Here is a 15,266-nt window from a genome sequence, read left to right on the forward strand (position 1 = left end):
TTCTCCTTTTTGATGAACCTCCTTCCGGTTTGTTGTTTTGAATTTTTATTATGCTTGCTTTGTTTTCTTTCTTGCTCTCCCTTCTCTCATTTTGTTCTCTCCATTCTTCTCATTGGAGGCAATGAGCCGTCCAGCGGCCGGAACTCCCCTCTCCCTTACCGGCCAGACAGCCGCCCTCTCACTCCAACTTACGCTCAGGCCCCTAAACATTTCCATGTTCCAGGTAGGAGCTGACACGGTCCGTGTCTTGGTGTCCTGTCACGGTGTAGAATGTAGCCTTGTCGCTTCTGTCTCGTCTCCATCTCTCACGCTCTGTTCATTGAGATGCACACAGCTGATAACCGCTTAAATTGCAGTGTCTGACCTAGAGGGCCTTTCAGGAGCTGTGTATGGGAAATGCCAGGATCGTATTGAAAGTTTCCATTTTCTCTAAAATTTGTAAAGTAGGGTGGGAGGCAGAAGGTGAAGGAAGGAGGGTTGAATCGCTTTATTTTGTTGTGACTAAAATGTTAATTTTACCCTTATATTGGAACCTTCTAAGCTACCACTCTGTGGCTCACTATCATTGACTATCATGATGGCAATCTGGTTATCTTCTCATTGTAAAGATTGAACCACAGCGTTCTTGAAAGTACTTTTATTTTATCTGTTTGTCTTCAGCGTGGAGATTCTTTCTGTGGGCTTTTCAGAGAGCTGTAAAATTGAGTCATTTGGAGGGTCTTTCTGCAATGTATAATTAACTAACCCTCCATAGCCCGCAGAGAGATCTTGCAATTTAGGCTTGGCATTCTAAGCTTTGGTGTCATGGTGCAAACAGTAATTTGCCACCAGGAACTGGAAGAGTCAGAACCCATATCAATATCTTCATGTTTCGGGTCAGCTCAATGTGTGAAGGCAAGATTGGCCATCAGAGGTCATGATATTATTTTTCCATCCCAAGTACATTGTTTTGCTTCTTTTAGCTACTGAAAGTAGTCTAATAAATGACCGTTATGTTAATGTTAGCATACATATTTGGAATCCGTATTAGTTTTTTCTCTTTTGAGAAAAACTTAATAAACTTAAAAACTTAATAAACAAAGTTCAATAGGATTCATACCCCTGAGATACGACTGCCTTTTTAAAAGAGAAAAAGTTTCATCAAACCTTGAAAATCAGTGTTGTACATTTGTGGCTTTTTCGCAAGAATCCAGTACCCAAGGTTCTGGGGAAACCTTTTGAAACCTCCCAAGTATTTGCAGTCGAAGTGAAATGGTTGTATAATCAAATGGGGTTCGGTATAAAAATATGAATAATATTTGGCATCTCTTTTCCTTTTTCTTTTTTTTTAAATTTGGCCTCTGCACGTTAGGATTTTGTCCAACATCTTGTCAATACATCAGATTAGCCTTGCACGTAAAAACTGTTTCTGTGTTTTACAAGAAGGTTCTCTTAATTTTACTTCATCGCTTTCCACTGCTCCACTCATTAGTTGAAAAGTAAATTGAGCTGCTAGTCGCTACTGGGAGCTCAATTTCTAGACAGTAGCAATTTGGGGATTTTCCCCAAACTGGTTATGTCTTCCTCACCATCACAGTATCTCCGCTGCTTGCATTTCTCCCCGTTTTAACTCCACTTTTACTGAAGTGTGTATTTGAAATAAATGGCTCATGAGTGAGTGACATCTCTCTGTATCCTAAGATGTATTACAAAGGATTCCATGTCACATGTCTATAGTAATTCACTCATTTCTATAATTTCTTCTTTGGTAACCTCAATCTTTGTAATACAAAAGTCAACCTTCTGGGTTATTTTTGTTCAAGAGTCTTCAGTTCGGTTTGCCTCTGGGTTGATCTGTTTTTCCCATCGCTGAACAGGTTCCCATAATCACTCACCTTTGCTTTTCATTTCCACAGATCAAGGGATCAACATTTACCGAAAACCACCCATCTACAAACAGCATGGTAAAACCCACTTTCCTCCATGTAGCTTTTAAGTAGCAACGTCAGCTCAACTCTTTGCTGTCCTCTGAAACGTTCATCTGCTGTTGCTTTTGAGAATCAAACTGGGGTGTCCAGCATGTTATGCCTTTACGATCTGCTAAGATGCAAATACTGTAAAGTTGGTTTTCCTAGATAGAAAACACCGAGCCTTTTTCTGAGCCCATCAACATGTATCATTTCACTCATACAGGAGGGGAAGTATGGTCACACAGTCATTCACAAACACCCTCACAAGACTTTTTTGGGGGGAGGGGGGATCAAAGAACTTAACCAACCTCTCTGATAATTTTGATGAGCTTGCAGTTTAACTAATTAAAACTAGTGAACACTAGCTATGTAAAAAATTCATTTGACCAAGGGAACTCCCTGGTGTTCCAGTGGTTAGGATTCCACACTTCTGCTCCAGGGGGCATGGACTCAATCCCCAATCCCTGGTCAGGGAACTAAGATCCCACAAGCTTCACAGCTGAAAAAAAAAAAAAAAGAGAAAATGAATTAATTAATTTGACCAAACCCCCATCAGCCTGACTGTCCAGTTCCCAGTTTCTGATGGGGCATGCAGACGTCTGCGCCCTGTGGTAGAGTGGACCAGCCTCACGCTGAGACACAGGCCCTGGCCTTGGTCCCAGCTTGTCATGTAAACCATTCTGAGATATCACAGATGAAATTTCTGTCCCTCAGTCTCCTCGTCTGCAAAAGCCAGTGCATGAGGCCAGCTTGTCTCTGAAATTCTTGCAAACTAAGAACCACTAACGTGGATCTAGAACTGTGTTTTCCTTTTCTGGGAATATAGAATTTTTAAACCCAGGAAATAGTATTACCCTTTGCAAGTCACTATTCCCTCGACCATTTTTAGGTCTCTGTGGATTCCGATGCTGTAAATCTTCATGAATAGGTAGAAAGCCAAGACTTTGGGTGATTTCAGAAAATTGTACCCAAATTGTGCCTGGAAATTTGAAGGCTGCCTTTAGAATCCAGTTGACGTTAATGTATCCTGAAGGCTTAGGATGACATGAAAAGCAAATAAAGTTGAAATGCAAAGAGGAAAAAAAATTCGGGGCAGCATTATAGGGGAAAAAAGAGAAAATAGGTATTGTAATGACTCCAGGACTAGGTTTTTTTTTTTTCCTTCATCTGTGTTTTTCTTTTTTAGGAGTTTACACCTTGTGCTTGCTTTTTTAAGTTTGTTAACATTGTTTTTGTTTGCTTTTTTATGGTTTAATGTCTTCTCACCCACTCATTAACATGTGAATGTTTACTGACCACCAATTCTAATGCGTAAGTACTGTTTGAAGTCTGGCTTTTTTTTTTTTTTAATTTAAGAATAAGATTCCCAGTTTGATTTATCAGAAACTTTATTTATTTAGAGACTTTTTCTTTAAATACTAAAATCTCTAAGATCCTGCCTCTCCAGACAAAAATAATCAAATAAGATTTAAAGAGATTGGATAATGTTAGGTTATTTATTTGGAAGGAATTGACTTCTTTTTGTGACATTGACTTTATGCTTTACTTTCTATCAGTCTATCGGAATTAAGAGTAACACAAGCAGAGGGGTACATCCAAAGGACTTTCTGCAAGAGAGCAGTTCTGTGTGATAGAAAAAGATGTCATACCATACCAAAAGCTGATGTCTGTGCTCTGTGCGTTTTGAAAATGCTAGATTTAAATAAAGTCACACTTCTCATTCTTTAACACGCTAACACCTATTATCCTTCTTTAAGAAGAGGATATACAAGGCAGTGTTTTCCAAGCTGATTTTATCTTTTTTCCTCATAAGATTAGAGATTAAGAAAAACACTGTTCCATCTCTAACTGAGAATTTACCCCTTTTTAATATATGGCAACCTCGATCAAGTTACTTAACCAAAATGAGACTCAGAGATTACTTTAAAAATGAGCAATTGGAGCTGAAAATTCAAAAAGTTACTTCCAGATTTAAAAACCTTCGGAGAAGGTAATGGCAACCCACTCCAGTACTCTTGCCTGGAAAATCCCATGGGCAGAGGAGCCTGGTAGGCTGCAGTCCATGGGATCGCTAAGAGCCGGACATGACTGAGAGACTTCACTTTCACTTTTCACTTTCATGCATTGGAGAAGGAAATGGCAACCCACTCCAGTGTTCTTGCCTGGAGAATCCCAGGGATAGGGGGAGCCTGGTGGGCTGCTGTCTATGGGGTCACACAGAGTCGGACACGACTGAAGCGACTTAGCAGCAGCAGTAGCAGCAGCAAGCTCCTGGAGGGGGCCAAGTTGTATCTATGGTATATAAATACATATTATTAATACATTTAGAAATGTTTAGTAACATCCCAGATCAGTTTGCAAAATTAGCCAGAGTCAGAGTCTGACCATTTAGCCTGGCTTGTTTCTGTAATTACATTTGGGGCTCTAAGCCAGTGACCCCTCCTGTAAGCACAGCCATTAAGCACACTGTGAACCAATGGTGCTCCTAGTCCGATTTTGTTGTTTTAAAGTTGGATGACTCACTTGTATATGCAGACCCTTGAACAGAATGACCAAATGGATACGGCAAACCTAAGTCTCAAGGCTAATTCCTGCAAACTGATAGTGAACTTTCCTGCTGCCATTTCACCTGGTACTCAAGGACACATATATAATATGCAAGGATTAAAATGAACCGGATCAATTTTTTTATGGCTAAGAAGCCACAAAGATCCAAAACCAACTCTCTTACAATTAACACCTACAGTCAAATGACAGTGTCATGCATTTTACTTACCTCTTTAATTTCAAATTACTAATTCAAGTTTCTAATTGCTGTAGAAGAGTACTGTCCAATGGAACGTTCTGTGATGGTGGGAAATGTTCTTTAATTATGCCGTCCAATACAGTGGCCGCTAATCACAGGTTGATCACATAAAATGTGGCTAGTGTAGCTGAGGAACTGAATTTTAATTTTATTAATCATTTTGGTTTATTTAATTGCATTAATTTAAATGTAAATAGCCACACGTAGCTCAAGCTAGTATTGGACAGCACAGCTCTAGAACAAGGTTTTTTCAGATGTAGAATAGATGTGGAGTGAAGCTTTGCTTCTGGCAGAACACAAGGAAGATGAGTTGTCACCCAGGCACTGTTAGTGACTGGGTGATTGATAATGGTGATAAGCAGCTATCTGGAGTTGACACTTTGGCCAGAGCACAAGAAAGCGATGTCAGAGAGTTGTACCACTGTGGCCTTGCAGACCGAGAGCTAAGCTGCCCCTGATTCCCATCCAGATGCAGCTGCCTTGGCAGCCCAGAGCAAATCTTCGGAAGACATCATCAAGTTTTCCAAGTTCCCAGCAGCCCAGGCTCCAGACCCCAGCGAGATTCCAAAGATTGAGACGGACCACTGGCCTGGTCCCCCCTCACTTGCCGCCGTAGGTATGCCGCTGTTGCAGCTAAGCCAAATGGACGGATTGCTAGGCGATTTCAAAATGAAATGCTTAAAAAGTATGCAGGGAAATGTGTAAAGATTCTAAGAAAAGTATGACCAAGAGGTAGAAGAGGGAAAAGAACTAATGTAGTATTAAGATGTGTGCAGAATACTTCCAAGTTACAAAAACCCAACCACCAGAGCCTTACGCTAACCAAACCCAACAAGGGGCAGAACTGGTCTAAAACAGGTGTTTTGTGTGGACTCTCAGTGGTTGTTGTAAAATCAGTAACTCTTTTGAATGTAGCTGAATCAAAGCCTCCTGCCTTGAACTTTATTCTCTATAGTTATAGTGAGTGAATTTACTGAGTGTCCACAGAAGCATGACTTCTTTGAATTAAATTTGTTTTAGATGATTTCTGGGTTGTAATTAAAGTTCTTAACAACCAGTCGTAACACTGAAGCACTTTCATTTTTCTTGCCTGATCACGTTCTCCATTACTAAGAAGGGCTGTTACGGAGTAGCAGGTGTTCTGGAATATTGCTCGTGCAAAGTTACATGGTTTCACATCTGTCATTTCCATGACTTCTGTGCTAATGTCACACTTGAGCTGTTTCATTCTTTGCTTTGAACCGCACATTTATGCTTTAGAGTTGTGTCTCTGTCTTTACTGTTTTGTCATTAGTTACATCACTTGACCCTAAAAAATGCTGTCGGCAAACTCATAAGCTGCTATTGAAAATTTAGTGAGTCAGCTTTACGAAGATATGACTGTATTATCATATTTCTGTTGACAACCTAAAGGCCTTCAATTTTCCAAAACTCCCAAATTTTCTTCATCCTATTTTGTTATCAAGTTATTTTTAGAATAACTTTTACAAGCAATATAAGTGGACTTTAAAGCAATTGATAGTTACAGAAATGGTTGAAGGAAAAATCTACCTCCTTGGTTCATTATTCACATGTATTTTTTACATTATGTTGGCTTAAGGTGTCTCTATTGCTAGTTCTTACAGACTTTTACTAGTGTAGATTAAAGTGAGAAAATTCACATTGCCATTTAAAAACTAAAACGATCATCAGCTTTTTTCTGCTAGTCCACATCCTTCAGGCAGTTCTTAGGGCTAACTGAGATTCCTGGTTCAGTCATGTTGCTTAGTGGGGACATTAAACAGCTAAACTTTGGGGAAGAATTAACATTTTATTGTTATCAACTGTCAACAGTAAATAGTTTAAAGCTCTTTGGGTTTCCAAAATGAAGAAAATTTCTGGTCCATTAATCAAAATGATGAAGACTGAAACTATTAAAGTTTATTTTGATTAGATTAGCAAGCTTTCCTGTTTCCTCCCACAGCCAGATTAATCCAGGCAACATAGGAAAACAGTAATTATCTTACTTTTCCAACCATTCAGACAGATTCCTCCTTTCTACCCCAGCTCCTTCTTTCCAGGAAGCTTAAAATTTGTACATTATCTGCTATATTATACTGAAATAAGTAACTTCATAGCTGCAGTAACCCTTTTTATGGATCCATTCTTATAAAACTTTTTTGGACCATTTTCTAAGAGACAGAAGACAAGGAAACATTAGAAACCCATCCCTTAAAAGAAAAAATAAAGCATGCTTTTTAATAAATTTATTGAAAGTAGAGGGCAGGGTGATAGTGTGGTGACAAATCTAAATATTCAGAAAAAGGGAAAACTATAAGATTTTCAAACTCCTCACAAGAAAGTGACTATCTTACCTATTTGATGATAGCTAGATGAATTTGGGTTCCTCTGTGTTTGAACACTGACCCCAGGGACATCAAAATAATAACTATCGATGTCCCTCCCACCTATTATGGACACTCTGGCCGGTGGCCCATGGGATGACATAGACCCAATCATAATCGCAATCCAGGTTCTAAGTGAGCAGATCAGATTTGTTCCAGGCCAAAATTCGCACCTTACTGAATCACACATTGCACTGGCTTGTCAAATAGGGCTCCCTGTCTCAAGAAGCCAGGCAGGGGTGCTGAATTGGTGGCAGGCTTTTTTTTTTTTTTTTTTCTCTTGTGTTGTTCACGAATGCTGACGACCACTGCTGACTTTGCTCACCTGACGAGTTGAGCACAGTTGCTCTAATCCCTTGAGACCCAACCCCCCTTCCCTGGGGCTAACGTGAGAAGTTGTGTTTGCTGTGGAACTAGGAGCTGACACGAGACGCAGATCTAGTGGCCGAGAGGAAGAGGATGAAGAGCTTCTGAGACGCCGGCAGCTTCAAGAGGAGCAATTAATGAAGGTTTGTCCCTTAAACGACTTTGCTGAAGCCTTGGGTTCTGTGGATCCTTGTTATGGAATGATGACTGTGGGTGAGCCACCAAGATGAGCAAGAGGTAGTCCCAGATCTCTTGCTGTCAGGTAGGAGAGACGAGATGGGCACGTAGTGACTTTAAGGCAGAACATTTAGTGGGTTCTGGAAGAGAGCATGAGGAGGTTGGAGGTCAAATGGGCATGGAATAAATATTAGGGCTTCTTCAAGGAGAGCGAGACTCTGTGTGGGGCGTGTGGGTATGGTACCTGTGTTGAAAGGATGCTAAAAGGCCAGGCACAGCCCAAGTGTACTTCAAGGCGGTACAAAACCTTCCTTCCCTCACGCAGGCTGTGCTGAAGGAATTCCCTTGGAACAGAGCATTTCTCCAAGTCTTTCTTTGGACTCATAGGACCTTGTGTGTGTATCTGGGCCAGGAGAGAGAGATAAAGTAGACTCTCACCAAAGCACCCTCATGATAGCCTCTGTCTCTAGCATAGGCCTGCAGCATCCCAGAAGACCAAAGGAAGGGTAGTCAATTGTAGCCGGGGGTTGAGGGAGCTGAGAAATTGTAAACTCCTACTAACAAAGATTATTTTCCAAAGATACTTAATCATCTGGGGAAAGCACATATACTAGTTTATGGGGATACAAAGTTGCATGTATTATGTGATCCCCGTTTTGTATGTTATGTGCATAGAAAAAGATTGCATGGGGTAGGTCAAAATGGCAATAGTGGTTATCCCTGGTGGATTATGGCCTGTTCTTTTTTCCTTCCAGATTTTTCTAGACTCTGTACAATGAGCATGCATTATTTTTCCCCTATTTTTTAAACAAATCAGTATAATTTCTTTTTAAAGGCTGCTATCCCTAAGCTTCCCTTCCCATGTCAAAAATAGGTACACCCTCGCACACTGCCTCTTGAGTTTCCCTGCTGGCACTTTGGGGGTAAGGGGAGAGGGCAGAGAAAGGAGAACACTCTTCTGATGTGGAGCCTGGCTGAGGACAACCAAGCTTTGACATTGAAGAGGCCAAGTGGGGTTCAAGGTCCAAAACCTGGCTGACTTTTGGGGGAACCCCCAGGCTTGGGGACAATATGCTTCAGGCCTCTTTAGAGTCAGGACCTTCTTGCAGGATCCACTAAAAAGAAACTGCATCTCCCTGAAAGTGACTGCAGGCTCCACTTTCATTTTTTTTTCTCCATGAATAGCTCAACTCGGGCCTTGGCCAGTTGATCCTGAAAGAAGAGATGGAGAAGGAGAGGGAGAGCCGGGAGAGGGCCTCCCTGGCCGCCAGTCGCTATGATTCCCCCATCAACTCAGGTGAGCAGCAGACCCACTGCCTTCCCTGAGCTGGGAGCCGGCCACCTGCCTGTGGGGAACCTATCTTGACTGTTCCAGGGCTGCTCCAGCAAAGGAAGCATGACAGTCCTTTGGGGAGGAACACTTGGAGGGTGTCACGAACCAGGAAGGGTCAGGTTCCTTGTGCTGAGTCTACCTTCTAGAACATACATCTGAATCCATCTCAGAGGAAAGTGGCCAAAAGGAAGTTCTTACAGAGAACAGAATTCTTTTTTTTTTTTTCAATGTTTTTGTCCACACTCTGCAACATGCAGGATTTTAATTCCCTGACCAGGGATCAAACCCATGTCTCCTGCCTTGGGAGTGCAGAGTCTCAACCACTGGAGTCCCAGAGAAGTCTGAGCACAGAGTGCTTTCTAACTGTAGAGAGCATGAACACTATTTTCTAAATATTTTCTATATTTTCTAATATATTCAGTGTAAGAGCTGAGGGCTAACAGTGATTTTTTGATACTTTTGAAAGAGATTACTCATCTGCTGGGCTGAAATAGTCTATCAGTAATTTTCCCCTGCTTACACTTATCATAAGCCAAATCTCTTTCAAGCTGTAAAATTTCTTCTCTCATGTTCTAAACTAGTGCATAATTTTCTCTCCTGAGGGTTCCTTTAAACATGTGTTTAGTATTTTCCTATGCAAATACTTCTGCTAAACATTACTTCATGTAATTGTCACAACATACCAAGAAGCACATGATATTATCATCCCCAATTTGTAGATCAGGAAACAAATTCAGGAAGTTTTAGTTACTTACTCAGTGTCACATTGCTGATAACTACAAAACTAAGATTAGGAGTCCAAGTGTTATAACCCCAGAGCCCACACTCTTAGCTGGAATGCCCTCCTACCTCTCATAGATGCTGACTGGTATTGATCTTAGATTAGGTAGCTTTCTAATCTTTAGAGTAAATCCTTCCAATTCTGCAGATCTGTTCTCTAAGAGTAAATAGCACTGCATCTACATGGGTCAAGCAGTGAAGACCTTAAAAGATGGAATACCAGGCCCAAAGATGCAGTGGTGTTAAGTCACAGAGCCAGAATTCAAGCCCAGGTCCGCTGCCTCCAAAACCCAGCAGCATGAGGCATCCATGCTGCTGATCGGTGGGACACCTTTTTTCACAGGCCTTCCAGGAGTCTAGCAGTGGCTGGCCAGTAGACCCTGGTAACTTACATGTTGGCCTCCAGATCAGTTATCACTGCCATACCAGCCAGGGCTTGGGTCTATACATCCCAGTAGCCCTGGGTTCAAATCATTGCTCAGATCTTTACAAGCTGAGCAACCTCGGGCAAGTACTTAACTTCTCTTGGTCCCTATTTCTTCTCCTGTAAAATGGAAATAATATCAGCACTATTAGGATTGTGTTGAGGAGTCAGAGATAAAGCATGCCAAGCATGTCTTTCTTCCCAACCCCTCCTTGATAATGTCACTGCCCGCCCATTCCCTGTATCACCCAAATCTGGTGGTGTTTTGTCAACATTTGAGCCCAATATGAGGCTTCTCAGGTGGTGGTAGGGTTAAAGAACCCACCTGCTGATGCAGGAGACAGAAGAGATGAGGGTTTTGTTTTGTTTTGTTTTTTCCTTGTCTAAATCTTCTGCAGAGTAGAAGACACACTGGCAATTTCATGAAAGAATTACAGTTTCGGTTCCTAACAATTGCTTTTTTAAATCTTTCTCTTATTCAGCTTCACATGTTCTATCATCCAAAACCGCATCTCTCCCTGGCTATGGAAGAAATGGGCTTCACCGGGTAAGATTTCTCAATGACTCGTTTCTGAGTTTCTTCCCTCTTCAGTCCTGGTTGAAATGTTGACGTACTGTCTGAATATATCTGACAATATGATCTCAGCGTTGGAATATAATGAAAATTGTAATCTCTCTGGTCTCCTGGTAAATCACTTTGAGTTACAGGCAAAATAAAATATTTCTTTTGAGAGAAAGGGAAATTGACTTTAGATAAAACAATTGCCTATACAAATTATTCTTTTTGATGGTTTATTAAGTTATTGGCCAATTTTAAGTATGTTTGGAACAACTTATGAATGTGAATCTATGTTTTTAACTTTGTGTTTTATGAGATAAGTATATCCCATGACAATTTAACATCTGAATTAAGATATGCTGTAAGGACAAAACATTAGAAGTACAGAAACCTTCTTACAAGTAAATCTCACCAATAGTTTTTATATTGATTGCATGTTAGAATGATAATATTTTGGAAGCCTTGGTTTCAGGAAAATATATTAAAAATTTAAAAAATAGCCTATAGAAGCTTGTGGGAAAACTGGATTGTGTGGCAAATTTCTACAATCAAGTAAAAAGTAATTATATACTGGAGCCCCTATCTCTGCTGTAAAATGATACAGGAAAGTTTGTCTCAACCTCGCTCCCCACAAAGCATAGAACAAGTGTAATTGTGTAGCTCTGATGCGGAGAAATGTGTTTTTATTTATCAGCAAGAGATACTTGCTTACCGAGGGTGTGAGCAGTAGCATTGAACATATACAACAGAGCCCAAGGATTTCATAGAAGAAATATGTAGGGGAAGTAATGGCAGTCCAGCAACTCAACTTGGAAGGAATTCTCAGGATTTTTAAATCCATTCTTCCCTTCCACCTGACCCCAAAATGAGGACTGTGAAGCGGGTTTTCTCATGGCGTGTTTCCCCTCCTTTCAGCCCGTTTCTACAGACTTCGCTCAGTACAACAGCTACGGGGACGTCAGCGGGGGAGCGCGAGGTGAGGCCCCAGCGCGGTGCCGCTGACCGCGCCCCGGTGGGGTGGGGCCGTGCTGCCGCAGGCGCACGGGCTGGACTCTGTGACATCCTGCAGTCAGACCACGTCTGTCCGAGAGCCAACATGTCAGTATCTCTACAGACATGAGACGACACCTTTTTCTAAGGGAAAAAGGAAAGCTACACACATTCCTTCCTTGTAGGAAGGAATTCACTGGCCCTACTATGTGCTGAGCACTGGAAGTAAAGTGATAAGCAAGCCGTGGGTCTGTCTTCAGAATGCATGTTGCAGAGACAGAGAGAGATAGAGAAACTCTGAGATAGATGCTATGACTGGACATGCAAAGAAAAGGGAGCCACATCTTCAGGGTATCAACTTCCACGAGAAAGGGTATTTAAATTGATAGCTAAAACTGGGACAGGCATTTCTTGGCTTTAGGGAGCAACCGGGCAGTATGGGCAGAGACCCAGAGCTGGGGGAGAGCATGGCTCACGGGGGCATGTTTGGAGAATTGCAATCGGATGTAATCTCTGTTTATGTTTCCGTATTTTTCTGTGGTTCTGCCCCTTCTGAGATTTTCTTTGTCTTTCCTTTCCAGACTACCAGGTATGGACCCCTGTCTTTCTCAAGTTGACTACATGGGCAAAACAGTCTTTTTCCAATCCAGACGTGCTCTTCTGCTACTCCAGAGAAGAGTTTCTTTTGAGAAGACCCTGATTTTTGGTTGATCCATCTCATTAGTCCACAGATGTGAAGAGCCATGAGCAGCAGGCATGCCTGGTACCCAGATCAAGCCAGTCCTGCAGGCTTTGCGGACAGGGCATGAACCAGGCCAGATGTTGAGGACTCTCTCACTCTGCCTTGGAGAGTCTTCTCCAGGGTGGAAGTGGCCCAGCATCAAGGGTTCACACATGTACAGCTGTATTTTCTTTTAATCATAACCACTCACTCCTTGAGGCCTTCTCCTCCTCTTTGTGGTCACAAATGAAACCCCTGTCTTGGCCAATAGGAAAGAGCTGCTGTGTGTAGCTTTCCTTTTTCTCTTAGAACCTAAACCTAAAATGATGATGGAGAGTGAGAAAAGGGGAAAAGTGCAAAGAAAACTAAAATTTAAATTTAAAAAAAAGTCATAGACTTGGCGATTCTTTGATGTACCATGTACTTTCATGCATGCAGCCTACATTCAGGGATTAGTGAATAGTTATTAAGCCAGGATCTTTCATCTACTGGATTATAAGAGGGCAGTATTCCCAGTATCCTTGTTTTTGTTCAGCAAGGAGCTCATTTTGAAAACTCCATGGTAATTAAGATGACACAGCTGTAAAATGGCAGTGAGGATTTGAGATCCAGACAAGGAGGTCTGGGAGCCCGCCGAGCTCTGCCCCAGCTCCCCCACTGCCAGGGGCTCCTCCTGAAACCTGCTTCTCTGTTGCAGACCCTCCCAGATGGCCACATGCCTGGAATGAGGATGGACCGGGGCGTCTCCATGCCCAACATGTTGGAACCAAAGGCAAGCGTGGCTCTTCTTCTCTTTCCTCTCACCTGGAGATGAAACTGGGACGAAACCCTCGAAAGACTTGATTTTCTATCTTTTTCAGTACTGAGACCCGCTTGGCTCCAGCCTTGTCCATTAGTCAAGCTGTATCATAAAGCATCCTTCTATCCCTTTGGTTTTGTCTCACCAAGCCAGCAGGGTTAACCCCTCCCTGAGTTTGGTGCTATGTTCACAGTGACGTGCCAGCACTTCCCTCCTGTGACCTTGGTACTCACTCAGCCCCTGCCACGAGCACAGCAAAGCCTGCCCAGTACTACGTGGAGCAGCTGCAGCCCACCCCAGATAAGATGACCAACATGTCCCAACTTGCCCAGGACTCTCCTGGTTATAGCACCGAAAGTCTTGCATCCTGGGATCCTCCGCAATCCCCAGCAAACTGGGATCATTGGTCGCCCCAGCTCTAGAACATTCTGTGACTCTAGAGGTGTCCAAGGGGTGTGCCCCCTGGTGACCATAACTGGGAGTTATTTCAGTATGTCACCCACTAAATCACTGCTGCTGGGGCTGCATGGCTCCCTGGTTTCATGAGCTGGTCATGGAACAAGATTGTTGAGCCCAGCACAGGTGTCCTGCCATATACAAACGTGTACCTGTCATTTCAGTTCTCTTCTAATCTTTACCTTCATATCCAGTATATAGAAAGTGGGGTCCTTTCACTCAACCATGCCCTCCAGAGGCCCAATGCCACAGAGAAACAGGTGGGGATTGGGAATGTGTAAGAACCTGCCCCTGTCCACTGGAAGCTCAAGCGAGGAACACCCATCACTCCAATGCTCTAATCATAGTGTCTCAGAAGCTCTGTCTTGGGAGTCCTAGGTTTTAGGTAGCTTTTGCTTGTTAATAAAAGGTACGGCTGTGTTCTAGAAGAGGTTGTTTTTCTTTGCAGATATTTCCGTATGAAATGCTGATGGTGACCAACAGGGGGCGCAACAAAATCCTAAGAGATGTGGACAGAACCAGGCTGGAGGTAAAAAACAAAACTTGTCCCAACTGTATATTCCTGTGCATTTCCTGTGACTCTCCCCTAAGAATTGTTCCAGTTAAGGCAAAAATGAGAAAGGATCAACCTAGGTAAAACTAACTTTGGATGAAAACCCAGATTTGTATTTAGGAGATCAGCATAAAAATGGTAAAATACAGAAAAACAGCCCAAGAAATTCAGTATGATTTTAGTAATTTTGCTTAGAAATGTGGGCTTCCCTGGTGGCTCAGCTGTAAAGAATCCACCTTCAGTGTGGGAGACCTGGGTTTGATTCTTGGGTTGGGAAGATCCCCTGGAGAAGGAAAAGGCTACCCACTCCAGTATTCTGGCCTGGAGAATTCCATGGACTGTATATAGTCCATGGGGTTGCAAAGAGTCGGACACGACTGAGCGACTTTCATGTTCTCTTTCCTTAGAAATGTAATGTTGCCAGAATTTAGTGGGTGATGTAGAATGGAGTCTCCACCACATTTCAGATACCCCCAAATCCTTATCTTTCCCTGAGCCTGAGTTGAGTCTGCTGAGATTAGGGAGGGAGCATTTGATATAGAGATGTGTACTAGACAAGTGTCTATCTTGACTGTTTCCACATTCCTGGATGAAGGCTAAGCAGGGTACACATACCTAAGCCGCCCTCCTTAGATATGGGAGACTGATCTTTGTACTTTTCCATCTGAATGGTTTTAATTAAGAAAAACTCTGGCTTCCAGTCTTATAAAGTATCGTTAATTTTCCCTGACAAAAGGCTGTACCTTTGTATGTGAGCTCAGGCTAGCACAGAGGAGAAAGGCTGGATCCACTATCCCAAGAGAACTTTTCTAGACGGCACAAGAAATTGAAGTCCATAAACCAGGGCTTCCCTGGTGGCTCAGCGGTAAAGAATCCGCCTGCAATGCAGGAGATGCAGCAGGGGCCATGGGTTTGATCCCTGGGTCGGGAAGATTCCCCTGGAGAAGGAAATGGCTACCCACTCCAGTA

At 42.5% G+C, this 15,266-nt stretch overlaps 1 protein-coding gene across 23 annotated transcripts in view; it reads left to right on the plus strand.

Annotated features, from left to right (window-relative positions):
• ABLIM1 (actin binding LIM protein 1) overlaps window positions 1-15,266 on the plus strand; it is a 329,063-nt gene that overhangs the window by 308,114 nt on the left and 5,683 nt on the right. For 6 of the 23 annotated variants that reach the window (XM_027528369.1, XM_027528356.1, XM_027528361.1 and 3 more), the window contains 10 exons: window positions 119-223; window positions 1,896-1,943; window positions 5,225-5,371; window positions 7,557-7,648; window positions 8,868-8,979; window positions 10,702-10,766; window positions 11,694-11,754; window positions 12,350-12,357; window positions 13,187-13,261; window positions 14,193-14,273. In XM_027528369.1, the coding sequence (XP_027384170.1) occupies window positions 119-223; window positions 1,896-1,943; window positions 5,225-5,371; window positions 7,557-7,648; window positions 8,868-8,979; window positions 10,702-10,766; window positions 11,694-11,754; window positions 12,350-12,357; window positions 13,187-13,261; window positions 14,193-14,273 (794 nt within the window). The remainder of the gene's footprint in view (window positions 1-118; window positions 224-1,895; window positions 1,944-5,224; window positions 5,372-7,556; window positions 7,649-8,867; window positions 8,980-10,701; window positions 10,767-11,693; window positions 11,755-12,349; window positions 12,358-13,186; window positions 13,262-14,192; window positions 14,274-15,266) is intronic. The other 17 variants (XM_027528376.1, XM_027528375.1, XM_027528360.1 and 14 more) reach the window with 5 other exon arrangements.

Source organism: Bos indicus x Bos taurus, chromosome 26 (genome assembly GCF_003369695.1).
Source record: "Bos indicus x Bos taurus breed Angus x Brahman F1 hybrid chromosome 26, Bos_hybrid_MaternalHap_v2.0, whole genome shotgun sequence".
NCBI classification, from domain to species: Eukaryota; Metazoa; Chordata; class Mammalia; order Artiodactyla; family Bovidae; genus Bos; species Bos indicus x Bos taurus.